At 47.7% G+C, this 21920-nt stretch overlaps 1 protein-coding gene across 17 annotated transcripts in view; it reads right to left on the bottom strand.

The window, feature by feature from the left end:
- COMMD7 (COMM domain containing 7) overlaps positions 1–21920 on the bottom strand; it is a 95073-nt gene that overhangs the window by 36840 nt on the left and 36313 nt on the right. For 8 of the 17 annotated variants that reach the window (XR_010119415.1, XM_063633823.1, XM_063633822.1 and 5 more), the window contains 2 exons: positions 21554–21603; positions 21136–21184 (listed from right to left, as the gene is read on the bottom strand). Coding sequence is in view for 16 of the 17 variants with exons in the window: in XM_063633823.1 (XP_063489893.1) it covers positions 21136–21184; positions 21554–21603 (99 nt within the window). In the remaining variant the exon portion in view is untranslated. The other 9 variants (XM_055266780.2, XM_063633825.1, XM_055266781.2 and 6 more) reach the window with 3 other exon arrangements.

Below are 21920 nucleotides of genomic sequence, written 5' to 3'. Positions count from 1 at the left end.
CCTCAGCCTCCCAAGCTCCCAAGTAGCTGGGATTACAGGTGCACACCACCACGCCTGGCTAATTTTTGTATTTTTAGTAGAGATGGTGTTTTGCCAAGTTGGCCAGGCTGGTCTCAAACTCCTGACCTCAAGTGATCTGCCCGCTCGGCCTCCCAAAGTGCTGGGATTACAGGCGTGAACCACCGTGCCCGGCCTTGCCATCATTTCTGTTCTGCTCTGTGAAGAGGAGAGCCAAGAGTGTCGGAGGTCCTCAAACACTTGCTGCTTCATAAGGAGGGTCTCACCCTTCTTAGCAATCTCTGATCAGCATTTACAAAGCAGCCACCAGGACCCAGACTTCCATTAGAAGCCCAGGCAAATATAACCAAAGTGTATGATCTAGGGTTCTCAACACGTACATGCATATCAGAGTCACCCAGGGAGCCTGTTAAAAGCACAGATGGGCTGGGCACGGTGGCTCACGCCTGTAATCCCAGCACTTTGGGAGTCCCAGGTGGGCAGATCACAAGGTCAGGAGATCGAGATCATCCTGGCTTACAGGGTGAAACCCCGTCTCTACTAAAAATACAAAAACTTAGCCAGGCGTGGTGGCATGCGCCTGTAGTCCAGCTACTCGGGAGGCTAAGGCAGGAGAATCACTTGAACCCAAGAGGCAGAGGTTGCAGTGAGCTGAGATTGCACCACTGCACTCCAGCCTGGGCGACAGAGCAAGGCTCCATCTCAAAAATAAACAAACAAACAAACAAAAAAATTCCATCCTATTTTGATTTCACGGGTCCAGGCTGGGGCAAGGAGAGCTTCCAGGGGATTGTGATGTGTACCAAACACTGAGAACCCCTGGCCTAGGTCAGTGATTCCAGACCCTGGCCATGCAGGGGAACTCCCTGAGGAGCTTCTGCAAACAAGGATGCCAGGCCCCTCTGCTATCAGAGATCCTCATCTTAAAGAGCCTGGCCTGGAGACCTAACAGTGAAATTTTTCAAGCATTCCCCAAATACTGTTGTGCAGCCAGGGTGAAAACCCACTGGCCCAGATGCTTCCTTTCTAGACTATTCTAGCTGACCCAATCAGAAGATGGTTTTTTTTTTTTTTTTTTTTTTTTGAGACGGAGTCTTGCTCTGTCCCATAGGCTGGAGTGCAGTGGCGCGATCTTGGCTCACTGCAACCTCCGCCTCCCGGGTTCAAGCAATTCCCCTGTTTCAGCCTCCTGAGTAGCTGGGACTACAGGCATGCGCCACCATGCCCGGCTAATTTCTTGTATTTTAGTAGAGATAAAGTTTCACCATGTTGGCCAGGATGGTCTTGATTTCCTAACCTCGTGATCCACCTGCCTTGGCCTCCCAAAGTGCTGGGATTACAGGCGTGAGCCACCGCGCCTAGCCAATCTGGATCATCTTGTGGCAGGTGGATGTTTAGGGTCAAGACCACCCAACCACGTCACCAGTGAACCCTCAACAAGCACTTACATTCCCTGCTCTGCCCTTCAGTCCTTCACTCCCCACGACCTGGGAGCAGGAGGGCAGAACCAGAAGGCAGGGCATGGATGCTCCTGCCACTACCCTGCTGCACAGACGGCCATGACTCCCTTTAGGACCACAGCCTAAGGATCGTCTGGTAGGCTCTGGCCCCTGACTAACTCCCTGGCCTCCTCTCCTTTTGCCCAACACTCACCCCCAGCCTCTGGGCCATCCTCCTTCTCACTCCCTGTAGAGGTGAAGGCATCCCACTCAGCAGTGCCATGTGCCGTCCCCCATTGTGCCTGCTTGCCTCACCCCTGCAGGTGCCTCATGATCCACTTGTGCCTCACCCTGCTCTGGGTCAGAGGGAGTGGGCATCTGTCACACGGCGCTGGAGTCACTGTCCACCTCCCTGAGAGCAGGCTCTGCACACCCAGCATCTAACACAGAGCTTGGCATGCAGGCTGGGGAGCAGGGGGTAAGCAAGGGCAAGCTGTGTTTCTAGAATATTACTTTTTTTTTTTTTTTTTTGAGACAGAGTCTCACTCTGCTGCCCAGGCTGGAGTGCAGTGGTGCAATCTCTGCTCACTGCAGCCTCTGCCCCCTGGATTCAAGCAATTCCAGATTACTCTGGGTTAGAAAGATTTTGTAGTGGATTCAGGCAGGGCTGAGAGGAGACTATTTAATAACAACCTAGACACTAGAAGGAGTGGAAATCTAAGAGCTGATGGGCTAGAAATCATGAGGAGATCTTTACCACTTGGTTAAAATTCAGACTCTGCCATGTACCAGCTGTGGGCCTTCAGGCAAACTATTTAACCTTTCTGAGCCTCAGTTTCCTCATCTGTACAATGAAGATAATTATAGTTCTAACTCGGGGTTGCTAAAAGCAGTAAAAATAAGCTAATGTACATAAAGCACTTAATGCAGTGCCTAACACAAGGAATCACTCAGTAAATGTTGGCAATTATTACTTTTATTATTACTCATGGAACACCAGTACTGAAAAGGCCTTGAATTGAATCTAAATCAATTCCTGCATTTTGGCTGAGTGCGGTGGCTCACACCTGTAATCCTAGCACTTTGGGAGGCCAAGGCAGGAGGGAGGTGGGGGATGGATCACTTGAGGTCGGGAGTTCAAGATCAGCCTGGTGGTGCCGGGCGCGGCGGCTCACGCTTGTAATCCCAGCACTTTGGGAGGCCAAGGCGGGCGGATCACGAGGTCAGGAGATCGAGACCACGGTGAAACCCCATCTCTACTAAAAATACAAAAAAATTAGCCGGGCGTGGTGGCGGCCGCCTGTAGTCCCAGCTACTTGGAGATGCTGAGGCAGGAGAATGGCATGAACCCAGGAGGCGGAGCTTGCAGTGAGCCGAGATTGCACCACTGCACTCCAGCCTGGGCAACAGAGTGAGACTCTGTCTCAAAAAAAAAAAAAAAAAAAAAAAAAAAAAAAATCAGCCTGGTCAATATGGTGAGACCCTGTCTCTAATAAAAATACAAAAATTAGCCGGGTGTGGTGGCAAGTGCCTGTAGTCCCAGCTACTCAGCAGTCTGAGGCAGGAGGATCACTTGAACCCAGGAAGTGGAGGTTGCAATGAGCCGAGATCGTACCACTGCACTCCAGCCTGGGCAAGAAAATGAGACTTAGTCTCAAAAAAAAAAAAGAAACAAACAAAAACGATTCCTGCATTTTATCATCAGGAAACTGATGCAGGAAAAAAAAGGTCTTGTCGGCACAGTGGTTCACGCCTGTAATCCCGGCACTTTGGGAGGCCGAGGCGGGTGGTTTACCTGAGGTCAGGAGTTCGAGATCAGCCTGGGCAACACCATGAAACCCCGTCTCTACTAAAAATACAAAATCAGCCGCGCGTGGTGACACATGCCTGTAATCCCAGCTACTCGGGAGGCGGAGGCAGGAGAATCACTTGAACCTGGGAGGCAGAGGATGCGGTGAGCCGAGATCGCGCCATTGCACTCCAGCCTGGGCAACAAGAGTAAATCTCCGTCTCAACAAAAAAAAAAAAAAAAAAAAAAAGAGAGAGAGAGAGAAAGAAAGGTCTTGCCAGAACCTTCTGTCCAGGCCTTGCAAACCCAGAGTGGCCCCAAGTCAGTGAGGTCTCCTTCAGGCCCCGCAAGGCAAGCTGGAGAGCTGCTGGAAATCAGCTGATGTGCTGGCAGAGCTCCAGCCCAGAGTTTCTCATGACTTGGAGCCGACATATTCCCAACATCTCAGCTCATTTCAGGCAAAATCGTCGAGCATATTTTAGGATCAGCAAAAACCCACAATGCCTTTGGCCGCGCATTTTCCCTCTTCTTGTTGAAGCCCAGGGGTATTTTCTAGGAAATTGAGTCCATCTGTTTCTGATTCATTCGTACTTAACTCATCACCGGGCTGTTTTGTAAGAGCCCTTTGATGTGAAAGCCGCCTTATTCCATAAGCCTCTCTAAGCCTTTATTTAGTCAACAGTAGGTAAACGGGTCTCTCCAAAGAGGCCAGAGGCAGCATATTGATCTCCTGCTATACAAACTCCACGTGAAGGGAAAGTGTGGCCCAAACGCCTGCCTGGAGACACTGAGACTCCCCGTCTTTGGGCCTAGCAGGGCAAAGCAGACCACTCCCTAGCCCTGAGCCAGCCCTGTGGGGCTCAGCCAAGCAGAGGGACCTCCTCTGGCGACTCACTAACTCTCCTCCCCAGGCACTATAACCCAGCGTCCTCCTCCATAACTCACAGCCTTGCTACATAGATTTACGATTTCCTGTATGTTGCCCAAGAGTTCCTCTTTTTTTTGGTGGGGGACAGGGTCTTGTTCTGTCACTCAGGTTGGAGTGCAGTGGTGTGATCATGACTCACTGCAGCCTTGACCTGCCAGGCTCAAGCAATCCTCCCTTCAGCCTCCCACATAGCTGGGACTACAGGTGTGTGCGGCCACACCTGGCTAATTTTTGTATTTTTTGTTGAGACAGGGTCTTGCTATGTTGCCCGGACTGGTCTTGAACTCCTGGGCTCAAGTGATCTGCCCACCTCAGTCTCCCAAAGTACTGGAGTTATAGGTGTGAGCCACCGTGCCCAGCCCCAACTGTTTTTTTTTTTTTTTTGAGATGGGGTTCAAGTGATCCTCCTGCCTCAGCCTCCCAAATAGCTGGGACTACAGGTGCCTGCCACCACACCCAGCTAATTTTTGTATTATTAGTAGAGACAGGGTTTCATTGTGTTGGTCAGGCTGGTCTCGAACTCCTGACCTCAGGTGATCCACCCGCCTTGGCCTCCCAAAGTGCGGGGGTTACAGGTGTGAGCCATCGTGCCCAGCCAATAGAATTTTTTTTTTTTTAAAGAGAACCATTGGTCTAGCCATTCATTTAGTCTTTGGGTAGAACTTGCAGGGGGATCAGGTAGCTACCTACCACCAATAAATTTGCTTGGTTTATCATTTTCTTCAGAAGTACTCAGTACTATGGCTTAGTACTAAACACCCAAAGATGAGTGATAGAGGTGATGATGTACAACTCTGAAGCAGGCACTGCATTCAGTCCTCAGAATCACCTTCAGAGAATACACTATCTCCATTTTATAGATGAACCTCAAAGGTATGGAGAGGTGACACAAGTCTCCAGGTTACGTGCTGCTTAGCACAGGGGCTGGGGCACAGTGGGCGGCTAACATATTCTCACTGAACTGGTGCATCCATGAATATAAACAATAAGAGGTGGATTTAGGTTGAGCGTGGTGGCTTACGCCTGTCATCCCAACACTTTGGGAGGCTGAGGCGGGAGATCACTTGAACCCAAGAGTTTGAGACCAGCCTGGGCAACAGAGTGAGACTTCATCATTGCAAAAAATTTAAAAATTAGCCAGCCATGGTGGTGTGCACCTGTAGTCCTAGCTACTCTGGTGGCTGAGGTGGGAGGAGCTCTTGATCCCAGGAGTTCGAGGCTGCAGTGAGTTATGATTGTGCCACTGCACTCCAGCCTCAGTGACAGAGTGAGACCCTATCTTTAGAAAATAAATTAATTAATTTTAAAAAAAGGAGGTGGTGGGCTGGGCATGGTGGCTCATGCCTGTAATCCCAGCACTTTGGGAGGCCAAGGTGGGCTGATCACCTGAGGTCAGGAATTCGAGACCAGCCTGGCCAACATAGTGAAACCCTGTCTCTACTAAAAATACAAAAAAGTTAGCCGGGCGTGGTGGCATGTGCCTATAGTGCCAGCTACTCAGGAGGCTGAGGCACGAGAATTGCTCGAACCCAGATGGCCAAGGTTGCAGTGAGCCAAAATGACGCCACTGAACTCCAGCGTGGGCAACAGAGTAAGGCTCCGTCTCAAAAAGCAGAAGAAGAAAAGAGATGGATTTAAGTCTCAGGCCAGGCCTGGTGGCTCACGCCTGTAATCCCAACACTTTGTGAGGCCGAGGCAGGTGGATCACCTGAGATCAGGAGTTCCAGACCAGCCTGGTCAACATGGTGAAACCCCGTCCCTACTAAAAATACAAAAATTAGCTGGGCATGGTGGCACGCGCCTGTAATCCCAGGTACTTGGGAGGCTGAGGCAGGAGAATCGTTTGAACCTGGGAGGCAGAGGGTGCAGTGAGTAGAGATTGTGCCACTACACTCCAGCCTGGGCAACAAGAGTGAAACTCCATCTCAAAATAAATAAATAAATAAATAAAAATAAACCCAAGTCTCATTCAAAGTCAAACACATTCTACCACATTAGCAGGAAGTGTTACATGAGGTAATGCACACTGTGGGAGAGAAAGGACTCCCTCCCTTCTTCCTGCCTTCCCTCCCTCCCTCCCTCTCATTTGAGTTTATGAAAGCAGTGATGCAACCAAAGCTTTTCTGAATCTAACCTACCCTCAAGACATGCAGGGCCTAACTTAGGGAGCAGCGATGAACAGAGATGGTAAGGAACTGGTTCCACAGGGGACATGACATGGGGGACCACCTGCTAGAGGAACTGCAAATGACTCAGGCCACTGGCTTAGATCAGCCGAGAGAATCACCACAGTCTAGACAGCGACAAGGCATCTAGAAATAATTGAGGTGGTCAGTGGGGAGGAAGTTCAGTTGTTTTGGCTGGAAAAAATGTGGATTTTTTTTGTTTTTTTTGAGACGGAGGCTCTCTCTGTCACCTACGTTGGAGTGCAGTGGCCTGATGTCAGCTCACTGCAACCTCCACATCCTGGGTTCAAGCAATTCTCCTACCTCAGCCTCGCAAATATCTGGGAGTACAGGTGTGTACCACTATGCCTAGTTAATTTTTTATTTTTAGTAGAGATGGGGTTTCACCATGTTTCCCAGGCTGGTCTTGAACTCCTGAGCTGAAGCAATCTGCCCGCCTTGGCCTCCCAAAGTGCTGGGATTACAGGCGGGAGCCACCACTCCCTGCTTGAAAAAATGTTCTTTTAAATGTTCTTAGTATCTACGTTCTTAGCAACTAAGATGATGGATCTTAGTTATAGAACTCATAACTAATAAAATCCTCTAGAACTACAGTTCATACACCAAAAAATAGAAGCTATAATAATCTTGTATAAAGGTAAGAATCTAAAATAGAAACTACGGACAGTGGCTACCTCTGGGGAATAGGTTGTTTTTACTTTTCATCTTTTTCAGTTCTATAACATTTGAATTTTTATTATGTATATTTCATGTATTGTCTCTATAAATAGAGCACATTAATTTATATTTAAATTGAAAATTTTTGAAACTATAAATAGGCAAAAGAAAAAAATTAAAAACCTGTAATTCCACTGCTCAAAAATAACCACTGATAACATTTTTGTTTATATCCATTTTATCCACTTAGTTTTTTCTATGTAAACAGTTTTTAAAAGAGAAGTTTCACCCTCACCTTACTATGTTTTGGCTTTTTTTTCCTTTGAGATAGAGTCTCGCTCTGTTGCCCAGGCTGGAGTGCAGTGGTGCAGTCTCAGCTCACTGCAACTTCTGCCTCCTGGGTTCAAGCGATTCTCCTGCCTCAGCCTCCTGAATAGCTGGGACTACAGGCGCTTGCCACCACACTCGGCTATTTTTTGTATTTTTAGCAGAAACAGGGTTTCACCATATTGGCCAGGCTGGTCTCAAACTCCTGACTTTGTGATCCGCCTGCCTTGGCCTCCCAAAGTGCTTGGATTATAGATAGGCATGAGCCACTGCGCCGGCCTGTTTTTTTTTTTTTTTTTTGGAGACAGAGTCTTACTCTGTCGCCCAGGCTGGAGTGCAGTTGTGTGATCTTGGCTTACTGCAACCTCCGCGTCCTGGGTTTAAGAGATTCTCCTCCCTCAGCCTCCTGAGTAGCTGGGATTACAGGTGCCGCCACCATGACTGGCTAATTTTTTTTTTATTATTTTTAGTAGAGACAGGGTTTCACCGTCTTGGCCAGGCTGGTCTTGAACTCCTGACTTCGTGATCCACCCGCCTCAGCCTCCCAAAGTGCTGGGATTACAGGCGTGAGCCACTGTGCCAACGCTTTTTTAATTTTTAATTTTTGGCCAGGCGCGGTGGCTCACGCCTGTAATCCCAGCACTTTGGGAGGCCAAGGTGGGTGGATCATGAAGTCAGGAGTTCGAGACCATCCTGGCTAACACAGTGAAACCCCATCTCTACTAAAAATACAAAAAATTAGCTGGGCGAGGTGGCGGGCGCCTGTAGTCCCAGCTACTCGGGAGGCTGAGGCAGGAGAATGGCGTGAACCCTGGGGGGCAGAGCCTGCAGTGAGCCGAGATCGCGCCACTGCACTCCAGCCTGGGCGACAGCGAGACTCTGTCTCAAAAAAAAAAAAAAAAAATTTTTTTTAAATTTTTTTATAAAGGCAGGGTCTCACTGTGTTGCCTGGGCTTGTCTCCAGCTCCTGGGCTCAAGCAATCTTCCCACTTGGGCCTCCCAAAGTGCTAGGATTACAAGCATGAGCCACTGTGCCCAGCCCTCACCTTACTGTCTTCTAACCTCATTTTTGTGTCTACACATCATGACCATGATCCTCTTTGTAGCACTCTCTTCAACATTAGTTATTCTCATATTAAAACAAGGGCCATTTACACTGGTAAACATTTTAAGAACTGTGATGTATCCATGCTTTGGAATCCAATGCTGGCACAGTGATTCATGCCTATAATTCCAGAACTTTGGGGGACTGAGATGGGAGAATTGCTTGAAGCCGGGAGTTCGAGACTAGCTTGAGCAACATAGCGAGAAACTGTCTCTACAAAAAATACAAAAAAATTTAGGTGAGCATGGAGACCAGTAAAAGGCAAAACAGTAGGGACAGAAACCAGGCCAGTGGCTGCCAGGACTGTGCTGACGGGAGGGCTGAGCATGGTGGCACATGCCTGTAACCCCAGCTACTTGGGAGGCCGAAGCAGGAGAATCACCTGAGACCAGTAGTTCTAGACCAGCCTGGGCGACATGACAAAATCCCGTCTCTACTAAAAAATACAAAAATTGGCCAGGCATGCACCACAGGGCTTTTAGGCTCATCCGGGCTCAGGCGGCTCCATGGTGCTTCCAACAAAAATTGAAAAAAAAAAAAAAAAAAAAAAAAAGAGAAAAGAAAAATTAGCTAGGCATGGTGGCACGCACTTGTATTCCCAGCTACTCAGGAGGCTGAGGTGGGAGGATATCTTGGGCCTGGGAGGTGGAGGTTGCGGAGAACTGCGATAGTGCACTCCACCCTGGGCGACAGAGTGAGATCCCGTCTCAAAAACAAAACAAAAACAAAAAAAAACAAAACAATCCAGCCATAAAAAGGAAAGAACTACAGATGCACTAGTAATATAGATGAATCTCAAAAACATTATGCTAAGTGGGAGAAGTGGGACACAAAAGGCTACATAATGGGCCGGGCGCAGTGGCTCACACCTGTAATCCCAGCACTTTGAGAGGCCAAGGCAGGCGGATTACTTGAGGTCAGGAGTTTGAGACTAGCCTGGCCAACATGGGGAAACCCCATTTCTACTAAAAATACAAAAATTAGCTGGGCATACTCAGGAGGCTGAGGCAGGAGAATGGTATGAACCCGGGAGGCAGAGCTTGCAGTGAGCCGAGATCACGCCACTGCACTCTAGCCTGGGTGACAGAGCAAGACTCCATCTCAAAAAAAAAAAAATTAGCCGGGCATGGTGGTATATGCCTGTGGTCACTCAGGAGGCTGAGGCAGGAGAATCACTTGAACCCGGGAGGCGGAGGTTGCAGTGAGCCGAAATCACACCATTGCACTCTAGCCTGGGCAACGAGAGCGAGACTCCCTCTCAAAAAATAAAAAATAAAACAAGTCTCCATAATGAATGATGTCACTTACATGACATTCTGGAAAAGGCAGAACAGTAGGGACAGAAACCAGGTCAGTGGCTGCCAGGACTGTGCTGATGGGAGGGCTGACTCTAACCACACACAAGGGCACTTTGTGGGGTAATGAAAATCGTCCATGTCTTGACTGTGGTAGTGATTACACTACCATTACACATTTATCAAAACTCACTGAACTGTATACTCAAGAAGGGTAAATTTCACTGTATGTAAGTTACTTGACCGCTCCCACCCCCCTGCCAAAAAAACAAACGAAAGTGCTGTCCAAATATAAAGTATCATTAGACATTATAGCACTTTTCTAAGAGATTCTGAAATACCTTTGTGAAATGTGACAAATGTTAAAAAAAAACAAAAACGAAACCCCAGCCAGGTGTGGTGGCTCATGCCTGTAATCTCAACATTTTGGGAGAACAAGGCAGGAGGATCCCTTGAGCCCAGGAGTTTGAGACCACCCCTGGCAACAGAGTGAGACCCTGTCTCGACAAAAAAAAAAAAAAAAAAAAAAAAAAAAAAAAAAAAAAAAAAAAAAAAAAAAATTAGCTGGGCATAGTGCGCATGCCTGTAATCCCAGCTACCACGGAGGATTACCTGAGCCCAGGAGGTCGAGGCTGCGGTGGGTCGTGGTCACACCACTGCACTCCAGCCAGGGCAATAGAATGAGACTCTCTCAAAAAAAAAAATAAAGCAACTTGGAAAAGACCAAGTATCCTTTAGAAAAATATTTGTTGTTGAGTGTTCTGTCTTTCAGAAAGGCCATTTTCCACTCTTGCAAATGCTCATGTGTGAGGTTGCTGGTCCCACAAGGGAGCAGTTGACCACTTGGGCTATTTGAGGACTTTCCACAACATCATCAGCTTTTTTATTTTTAAAATATCAGGCTGGAGTGTAGTGGCACAGATCATGGCTCGCTGCAGCCTCTAACTCCAGGCTCAAGCAATCCTCCCACTTCAGCCTCCAGAGCAACTGGGACTACAGTCACATGCCACCACATCTGGCTAATTTTTAAGTTTTTTGTAGAGACAGGGTTTTGCTATGTTGACCAGGCTGGTCTGGAACTCCTGGCCTCACATGATCCTCCTGCCTTGGCCTCCTAAAGGGCTGAGATTACAGACGTGAGCCAGCCACTGTGCCAGGCCCAGCTTCTTTTTTTTTTTTTCTTGAGACGAACTCTAGCTCTGTCGCCCAGGCTGCAGTGCAGTGGCGTGATCTCTGCTCACTGCAAGCTCCGCCTCCTGGGTTCACGCCATTCTCCTGCCTCAGCCTCCCAAGTAGCTGGGACTACAGGCGCCTGCCACCACACCCGGCTAATTTTTTATATTTTTAGTAGAGACGGGGTTTCACCTGTGTTAGCCAGGATGCTCTCGATCTCCTGACCTTGTGATCCACCCACCTCGGCCTCCCAAAGTGCTGGGATTACACGCGTGAGCCACTGCGCCCGGCCCCCAGCTTCTTTTTTTAATGCCACTATAGTAAAAATAAACAATAGTGTCAGAACTGAACAGTTATAGGAAACAAGCATGATAGGCCAAAAAATGAAAAAATGAAAGAAAAAAAAAGAACTGAACAGTCAACACCCCCTCCCCCTACTTGATCTTCCCATCCCAGCCAAGCCAGTCCTCTTCCCTCCAGGGAAAGAATACAGGTATTTCTGGCTCATCTCCTCTTAGGCCAGACCATTACCATCCTAATGAACACTATACTCCAAAAGCAAATAAACTGCAATCAAAAGTGAGATTACCAGACAGCAGATTTCTAAACAGAATTGGAAGAAGAGTGAATCGATGCAAAGGTGCAGTGCTAACAGTAAGAAAAATCCTGCCCAAATCCCCCAGCATTGCAGCAAAATCCCCCTTGACAGTCTGCAGAGCCTGATCAATGCCCCTTATTCAACAGAGTATATTCGAGACAAAATTCCAATCCAGCAAAGGAACTGTAGTAGTTCTGGAGTTCATAATGGGCTCTGAACTATTGTAAATGGGAGTGAGGATATAATCTACTCTTACATAGAAAAAACAACTTGGCCAGGCGCGGTGGCTCACGCCTGTAATCCCAGTACTTTGGGAGGCCGAGGTGGGCAGATCACAAGGTCAGGAGATTGAGACCATCCTGGCCAACATGGTGAAACTCCACCTCTACTAAAAATACAAAAATTAGCTGGGTGTGGTGACACGTGCCTGTAATCCCAGCTACTGGGGAGGCTGAGGCAGGAGAATCGCTTGAATCAGGGAGTCAGAGGTTGCAGTGAGCGGAGATCACGCCACATCATTCCAGCCTGGTGACAAAGCAAGACTCCGTCAAAAAAAAAAAAAAAAAAAGAAAGAAAGAAAAGAAAAGAAAGAAACAAACAAAGAAAGAAGAAACAACTTGTCAGTTATCTGTGTTCAGGGCTTATCACTCCCTCCCCCAGGGCCTAGCAAAGCCTTTGCCCGTAGGAGGCGCTCCAAGAATGTTGGTGGAGTCAGGGAGCAGGATAGTCAACTGCTCTGGGAAGAGGGCCCCCTTACACTGTGGAGCTATCTGTGATCTATGTTAAAACTGACCCACAATCAAAACAACTTCCCTGGCCTTCTTTTTTTTTCTTTTCAGACAGAGCCTCACTCTGTCGCCCAGGCTGGAGTGCAGTGGCGTGATCTCAATTCACTGCAACCTTCGCCTCCCAGGTTCAAGCAATTCTTGTGTCTCAGCCTCTGCAGTAGCTGGGACTACAGGCACGAGTCACCATACCTGGCTAAGTTTTTGTATTTTTAGTAGAGATGGGGTTTCACCATGTTGGACAGGCTAGTCTCGAACTCCTGACCTCAGGTGATCCGCCTGCCTCGGCCTCCCAAAGTGCAGGGATTACGGGTGTGAGCCACCACACCTGGCCTGGATTTCTTCTTCTTCTTTTTTTTTCTGAGACGGAGTCTCTCTCTGTCACCCAGGCTAGAGTGCAGTGGCGCGATCTCGGCTCACTGCAAGCTCCGCCTCCCAGGTTCACGCCATTCTCCTGCCTCAGCCTCTCCGAGTAGCTGGGACTACAGGCGCCCGCCACCACGCCCGGCTAATTTTTTGTATTTTTAGTAGAGACAGGGTTTCACCGTGGTCTCGATCTCCTGACCTCGTGATCCACCCGCCTCGGCCTCCCAAAGTGCTGGGATTACAAGCGTGAGCCACCACACCCAGCCTGGATTTCTTCTTCTAAAGCCAGGGAGGTTTGTTAACATTGCTTCCATGGAGGCTCTACACTCAGCCTGATTTCATTTCAACAAAGGGCAGGACCTGTTCCAAGGCTGGCTTGGGGAAGAGGAGTGGGGCTAAATGATGCTGATTGTAGGGGTGATTGAGCTGAAAAGCAAGTCTCCTATCAAGAAGCTCCTGGGCTGGGCATGGTGGCTCATGCCTGTAATTCTAGCACTTTGGGAGGCCAAGACAGGCAGATCGCTTGAGCACAGGAGTTTGAGAACAGCCTGGCCAACATGGCAAAACCCTTCTCTACTAAAAATATGAAAATTAGCCGGGTGCAGTGGCTCAAGCCTGTAATCCCAGCACTTTGGGAGGCGGAGGCGGGCGGATCACGAGCTCAGGAGATCGAGACAATCCTGGCTAACACGGTGAAACCCCGTCTCTACTAAAAATACAAAAAATTAGCCGGGCGTGTTGGCGCCTGTAGTTCCAGTTACTCGGGAGGCTGAGGCAGGAGAATGGTGTGAACCCGGGAGGCAGAGCTTGCAGTGAGCCGAGATCGCGCCACTGCACTCCAGCCTGGGGGACAGAGAAAGACTCCGTCTCAAAAAAAAGAAAATTAGCTGGGTGTGGTGGCAGGTGCCTGTAATCCCAGCTACTTAGATGGCTGAGGCACAAGAATCGCTTGAACCCCAGAGGTGGGGGTTGCAGTGAGCCAAGATGGCGCCACTGGACTCCAGTCTGGGCAAGAGAGCAAGACTCTGTCTCAAAAACAAGACAAAACACACACACACACACACACACATACACACACACACTCACACACACACACAAAAGAAAGAAAGAAACTCAGGGGCTAGTGGGAAAGAGAATCCTGGGAACAAATAATTACAATGATTTGATAATAAGTAGCTCACTGGTTAGTTAAGCATGCTCTGTGTGAAGTGATCTACCCCAATAACCTTGTGAGGTGAGAATTATAACTCTGTTACAAACGGGGAAACTAAGGTTCTCAGATGTTAAGGAGTTTGCCCAAAGTCACACAGTTAATAAGCAGAAAGGCCAGTATTGAAACCCAAGCAGGGCTGGGTGCAGTGGCTCACACCTGTAATCTTGATGCTTTGGGAAGCCCGAGACGGGAGAATCACTTGAGTCAAAGAGTTCAAGACCAGCCTGGGCAATACAGTGAGACCGCTCCCCCAACCCCCACCATCCCGCCTCCCTGCTCTCTACAAAGAGAAAAAAGAAACCCCAGGCAGTCTGACTTCAGAGCTTGCACTCTTAACCCCTGAAGCAGAGGAATGAGGGCCCAAGGTGTGTTTATTATGGCCAAGAACTATCAGGAGAGGCCTTTAGAAATGGGGGGCAGCACTGTGAGCCCAAGGGGAGGAGAGGCAGATGGCATCATGGCTCGCTGGCTGTAAGCAGCCTGGTAGTCTAGATGCTCCAGTAGGATGCCTGGCTAGGAGGCAGTGGAGATGGAGCATTGGAGGAGGTCAGCAGGGCCAGGCTGTCAGGGCTGGGTGTTCTAAGGAGTTCTGACTTTCCTCTGGACACCTGGCAGAACCCTGAGCAGTGGATCTGTTAGGTGACATGAGACTTGTGCATAAGAATGGTCACACAGGTAATGGGCTGGACTGTGGAAGCTGTGAGGCTGAAGACTCCAGGGGGGCCATCAGGAAGCCAATGTTGTGATCCAGGTGGGGCAGCAGTGGCTGAATTGGGCAGGGCAAGGAGCTCCCTGGTCAGAATCTGTCCGGTGGCCAGCTGGGTGCAACTCTTACACAGCACCCGGACTTGGACCTGCACCAGATGGCTTGGCGTGCTGGAGGCCCTTCTAGTCTCAGGAGCCCATTTCTGAATCAAGCAGGACCCCATGGATCACAGGACAGCACTGTCTGACCCCTGGCCAGTGACCACAGTTTCAGTCTCCAGGCCTCAGTTTCCCCATCTGTAATATGAGTGAGTTTTAAACAGATTGTATTGGCCGGGCACAGTGGTTCACACCTGTAATCCCAGCACTTTGGGAAGCCAAGGCAGGCAGATCACCTGAGGTCAGGAGTTCAAGACCAGCCTGGCCAACATGGTGAAACCCCATCTCTACTAAAAATACAAATCTAGCCGGGCATGGTGGAATGTGCCTGTAGTCCCAGCTACTCGGGAGGCTGAGGCAGGAGAATCGCTTAAACCCAGGAGGCAGAGGTTGCGGTGAGCCAAGATCACGCCACTGCACTCTAGCCTGGGCAACAGAGCAAGACTCCATTTCAAAAAATAATAAATAAATTGATTGTATTTTAGGTACCTTTCCGTTCTGACTTTCTGTGAACTTTTTTTTCTAATTTTTTATTTTTACTTCTTTTTTTGTGAATTTTTATTAATACATTAGATTCTCATGGTCTCAAGCTACATGAGGCTCTCTGAAAACTCATGAACACATCTGGATACTGTTCAAAGGCACTCATCTGTTCCTCTTTGGAACTTTTGGACAGTAAACTTGCTGGTGGAAGCAGAAATTGAAAGAATGTAGAGGTCAACTTGGCACTGTGAGGATTAATTTTGTGTCAACTTGGCTGGACCACAGTGCTTACAGAGTTGGTCAAACACTATTCTAGATGTTTTTCTGAAGGTGTTTATGGATGACGCTAAATTTTTTTTTTTTTGAGTTGGAGTCTCAATCTGTCACCCAGGCTGAAGTGCAGTGGCACAATCTCGGCTCACTGCAACCTCTGCCCCCTGGGTTCAAGCAATTAGATTCTCTTGCCTCAGCCTCCCAAGTAGCTGGGATTATAGGCACCTGCCACTGCGCCTGGCTAATTTTTGTATTTTTAGTAGAGATGGGGTTTCACCATCTTGGCCAGGCTGGTCTTGAACTCCTGACCTTGTGATCCACCTGTCTCAGCCTCCCAAAGGGCTGGAATTACAGACGTGAGCCACCGTGCCCGGCCGACACTAACATTTAAATCAGTGGATTTTGCCAGGTGCGATGGCTCACGCCTGTAATCCCAGTACTTTGGGGAGCCGAGGCGGGCAGATCACAAGGTCAGGAGTTCGAGACCAGCCTGACCAACATGGTGAAACCCTGTCTGTACTAAAAAAAAAAAATACAAAAGTTAGCCGGGCGTGGTAGTACACACCTGTAATCCCAGCTACTCAGGAGGCTGAGGCAGGAGGATTGCTTGAACCCTGGAGGTGGAGGTTGCATTGAGCTGAGATCGTGCCATTGTACTCCAGCCTGGGCGACAGAGTGGGATTCTTTTTTTTTTTTTTTTTTTGAGACAGAGTCTTGCTCTGTCGCCCAGGCTGGAGTGCAGTGGCGCGATCTCGGCTCACTGCAAGCTCCGCCTCCCGGGTTCACGCCATTCTCCTGCCTCAGCCTCTCCGAGTAGCTGGGACTACAGGCGCCCGCCACCACGCCCGGCTAATTTTTTGTATTTTTAGTAGAGACGGGGTTTCACCATGGTCTCGATCTCCTGACCTCGTGATCCGCCCGCCTCGGCCTCCCAAAGTGCTGGGATTACAAGGGTGAGCCACCGCGCCCGGCCGACAGAGTGGGATTCTGTCTCAAAAAAAAAAAAAAAAAAATCAGTGGACTTTTAAGTACAGCACCCCCCATCCATGTGGGATATGTTCCAAGACCCCTAGCAGATTCCTAAACCCACAGATAGTCCTGAGCCCTATACATGTTTTTCTCGATCTGACAACAGTACACGCTACTAAGTGATTAACAGCATATATAGCATGGGTACCCTGGAGAAAGGATTGATTCCCGTCCCACAACATGAATTCATGTCCAGGATGGAGTGGGCCAGCACGAGATTTCATCATGCTACTCAGGATGGTAGGCAATTTAAATTTAAACGCTTATAAATTATTTCTGGAATTTTCCACTTAATATTTTCAGACTGTGAGTAAATGAAACCAGGGAAAATGAAAACATGGATACGGGGGGACCTATTGTATAGCAAATTCCTCTCCATAATGTGGGTGGGCCTCATCCAATCAGTTAAAGCCTTAAAAAAAAAAAAAAAGCCTCGCATCCTATCCCTTCCTCCCCAGCAGGGAATTCTGACAGCAGACAGCCTTTATTTTCCTATTTTTTTTTTTAGAGACAAAGTCTCACGCCATTGCTCAGACTGGTCTTGAACTCCTGGGCTCAAGTGATCCTCCTGCCTTGGCCTCCCAAGAAGCTGGGAGTACAGGTGTGCGCCACAGCACCTAGCTAGTAGATACCCTTTGAACTGCAGCTCTTCCTGCATCTCCAGCCTGCTGGTCTACTCTGAAGACTGACCATGTCACTGTAATCATCTGAGCCAATCTTTTAAAATAAAAATCTCTCTCCCCACATACATATACATATACATATACATATACATATACATATACATATACATATACATATGTACACATACATCCTGTTGATTTTGTTCTCTGAGAACTGTGATTAACACTGGCACCATTTATCAAAACTGCTCATACTGGACCAGGCGCAGTGGCTCATGCCTGTAATCCCAGCACTTCGGGAGGCCAAGGTGGGTGGATCACCTGAGGTCAGGAGTTCGAGACCCAGCCTGGCCAGCATGGCAAAACCCCGTCTCTACTAAAAATACAAAAAAATTAGCCAGGTGTGGTGGTGTGCACCTGTAATCCCAGCTACTCACAAGGCTGAAGCAGGAGAATCGCCTGAACCCAAGAGGCAGAGGCTGCAGTGAGCCAAGATTGTGCCACTTCACTCCAGCCTGGGTGACAGAGCGAGACTCCGTCTAAAAAAACAAAAAAACAAACAAACAAACAAACAAACAAAAAAACAAAAAAAAACACTGCTCATGCTGGTTATAATCCATCCACAAAACTGAATATGCTACGGCCACAGGGAGGGGATGCAGACTCTTTATGTAATGATATGGAAAGATCTCCTAGATGTATTAACAAAAGTATGTAGAGTGTGCAATTATCTGTGTAAACAAAAAAGGGTGTAAAAATAAAAATTCCCGTTGTTTATTTTTTCATTCTTTGAGACAAGGTCTCACTCTGTCGCCCAGGCTGCAGTGCAGTGGTATGACTGATCACAGCTCACTGCAGGCTCTAACTCCTAGGATCAACTAATCCTTCTGCCCCAGCCTCTCAAGTGGCTGGGACAACAGACACACACCACCACGTTCAGCAATTATTTTTTTTTCCCGATACGGAGTTTTGCCTGTTGCCCAGGCTGGAATGCAGTGGTACGATCTTGGCTCACTGCAACTTCTGCCTCCCGGGTTCAAGCAATTCTCCTGCCTCAGACTCCTGAGTAGGTGGGATTACAGGTGCCTGCCACCACAACCGGCTAATTTTTATATTTTTAGTAGAGATGCAGTTTCACCATGTTGGCCAGGCTGGTCTTGAACTCCTGACCTCGTGATCCGCCTGCCTCAGCCTGCCAAAGTGCTGGGATTACAGGTGTGAGCCACTGTGCCCGGCCATGTTCAGCAAACTTTTAAATTTTTTGTAGAGACAGGGTCTCCCCATGTTGCCCAGGCTGGTTTCAAACTCCTGGCCTCAAGCAATCCTCCTGCCTCGGCCTCCAAAAATGCTGGGATTACAGGTGTGAGCCACCATGACTGGCCCTGTTGTTTCTATGTGGGGGAAAAAAAAAAAACCTGTGGAAGGGTACCTAAGAAACTAACAACAGAGGTTATCTATTGGAACAGACCAGTGGGAGAATTAAGTAAATGGGAGACAAGGGAGAAGAAACCTTTTATTTTACTCTTTTTTATACTCTTTGATAAATGTACATATTCTATGACCCAGCAGTTCCATACCCATGTAATTACCTTATAAACATACTTCCATATGTGCAAAACGACATATATACAAGGATATTCTGTTGTGGCATTATTTGTAAGAGAAAAAGGATGGGAACAACCTAGACACCCATCAGCAAGAAACTGATTAAATAAATCATCCATTTGAAGTAAAACGGTGCATTTGTTACCAAGAACGACGCAGTTCTCTGTGTTCTGATATGCAACGATTTCCAAGTTGAATGGAAAAAAGAAAGGTGCAGGACGGTGGGTACATAATGCTACCATTTGTGTGGGAAGAAAAGTGAAACTATATGCATATCCGTTTGCAAATGCAGTTAATGTCTCCAGAACACAGAATAAACTAATAACAGTGGCTACCTCTGGGGAGGAGAACGGGGTAACTGGGAAACGGTGGTGGGGAGGGGTTATTACCTTACACTGTACCTTTTGAATCATGGGTATCTTTTATCTATTCAAAACTTTATAAAATTTCTGAGGAGGTATTTGCCAGGCGCAGTGGCTCATGCCTGTGATCCCAGCACTTTGGGAGGCCAAGACGGGCAGATCACAAGGTCAGGAAATCGAGATCATCCTGGCTAACATGGTGAAACCCCCTCTCTACTAAAAATACAGAAAATTAGCCGGGTGTGGTGGCGGGTGCCTGTAGTCCCAGCTACTCAGGAGGCTGAGGCAGTAGAATGGCGTGAACTCAGGAGGCGGAGCTTGCCCTGAGCCGAGATGCCGCCATTGCACTCCAGCCTGGGTGACAGAGCAAGACTCCGTCTCAAAAAAAAAAAAAAAAAAAAATTCTGAGGAGGAGGGGTAGTGGAAGAGGAGGAGCAGGAAAAGTCACATGCTAGGGTGGGGGCTAAAGCCATCTGTACACAAAGCATTTCACATGTTATGCTTTTTCCTGTGGCTTTTAACCTGAGTTTCCCCGGAATTGCTCTTACAAATTCCAACTTTGGAACAGACCCAATTTCACTGAAGACCCAGGATCGTCACAAAACCAGGAAGATAATTTTTAAAGACAAGAGCAAGTGCTAGCTCTCTGCAAGGTACATGACTCTTTAATCTATGCAGAAAGACAACTGGATCCAGACCTTTTCTTCAGAACCTTTTTATTCATCATCTAACCAACAGAGGTGGTTGGCTTGAACTCAAACTAAAATGGCCTCAAAAGGCCTGCCTCATTACAACATGACAGGGCAAAACCAGAAGTATTGACAGAGTTTAGCCTCAGTTCTCTGCAGAGAAGACCAAGCATGTATTTATACACAGGTGCCTCATTAAGAACTGATTGGCAATGTTCCACCAGCACAGACCCAGAGTGTGCAGAAATCCGTGGGGGCTCTGTACATGTGTCATTCAGACAATCTGCCGATTCCTCAGCCATAAACAAGCTCTTGCTTTTTGGGAGGAGGGTGATCAGCATGTTATCTTGAATGATGGCACCATTTATTTACTCTGGAACTTTGAAGGGGAGGTGACAACTTATTTTCTCCCCTGAATCTGAGATGCAGTGGCCTGTCAGAGTATCTAAAATGTGTCCTGGAAGACAGATAGGTGGTGGTGGTTGCCCTAACAGAGAGTTTATGGGGTAATTGTGTTGGGCTCTTTCAGTACTTAATCCTGCTGTTTTTCAGAAACCCTTTGTACCTGGGCCCCATGGAGCCAGCAGGGCCCCATAGAGCGTCCCACAGGCCTGTGAGTGAAGTGCCTCTCAGAGCAGTCACCCAGGGAAGGGAAGAGGGCAGGGAACGGGGCCAGAGGAGATGCAGGGACAGAAGTCAGCAGAAACACTCCATGCTGGTTCTGACTCGCTCCATCTCGTGCAGGAAGCTGTAGAACTGAGGCAAGGTTAATTCTGGGGAGAGAAAATTCAGATAAATGTTTCCAACTCCACAGAATCATCCAAGAAAATTAATTTCCACCCAGAGGATTTTTTTTTTTTGGCTTAATACATCTAAGCAGCTCTTGATGGGTAATTGATCATAATAAAGAACTGAGAGACTTGAATGCAGAAGGTTCTCTGCTCCAAAGGAAAAAAAAAAGGGGAGTGAGTGTTCAAATGGCACAGCTCCATGGCACAAAGAGATGAAAGGGTATCATTCGGGATGTTCAATGTGACTTCTATGGCAAGAGCTTCTTGCTCGTCAACCTTCTTCTTCAATCCCAGCCACTCCGTTCCCTCCCTTTCCCTTTTTCAAAACGGCTCTTCAACTGTGGGGGCTCCAACCTGCCAATGGCTTTCTAACACTCCTTGTGCCATCTTTCAGGAGAGGAAAGGCAGTGGAACAGCTACTCCACAGCTGGCAATGACTGTTTTTATAGAAGACATGATTTGTGGTGAGCATCACCAGCCCCTGACTGCAGAGAACACAGAAAACGTGAAGAGGCTCGAGTGGGAATTCAGACTCACCTATATACACATTTTCGATTTGATTTCCTTTCTTAACCACCAACTTTAGCTGATGAAAGAAAAAGAAATAATTTAAATTAAAATGATGACAACTGGGCAAAGAAATTCTTAAAACCCTTTGACTTAATTAAGCTTCCAACCTGAGTCATACAGGAACAGTCTGGATCATCCACCACCAAAAATTCTAACAATTCTCATGATTACAGGAACAATCACGCATCAATGAATAACACTAGGATCTATTCATCTGAAAGTAGGCAAGTTAGTGACCACATCTTTAGCTGGCCACACTGCTCTGAGATATATAAGGTACTTCAGTAAAACATCCATTTAAATATCCATTTAACCCAATGTAGATTTGATAATTTTTAACCAAGTCAAAAATCTACCCATTTTCAAGGATCAGGAGAAGACTTACTTGTAAAAATATACTTCCCACTTTCTCCAATTCGCTGCTCCCAGATGTCACTGTGACAAAAAAAGAGAGAGAGAGAGAGAAAAATAACAAGTGACTGATTGAGGACTGACCCTGAAGACCCCAGTTTTGCAATTGTCCAGCAGAAGCCATGTGGGGGCAAGTATGAGGGCAGCAAGGTGTGCTCTTGGAAAGTCAACTTATCCAGAGCCATGAATGGAAACAGCTACTGAATGTGGACAGAATACAAAACAGCAGCTACTGCCCCAACAGTGCTGGGGACTAGGTCATGCCTTCCCCATAGTGGCTGTGTCACAGCCTCTGCACCCCAACCCTGTACCACCCAAATAACCCAGGACTGGTTGTAACT

The sequence above is a fragment of the Symphalangus syndactylus genome, chromosome 24 (genome assembly GCF_028878055.3).
Source record: "Symphalangus syndactylus isolate Jambi chromosome 24, NHGRI_mSymSyn1-v2.1_pri, whole genome shotgun sequence".
Classification (NCBI taxonomy): domain Eukaryota; kingdom Metazoa; phylum Chordata; class Mammalia; order Primates; family Hylobatidae; genus Symphalangus; species Symphalangus syndactylus.
Note: the sequence above shows the minus strand (reverse complement) of the source record. Positions and strands in the feature narration are given on the sequence as shown.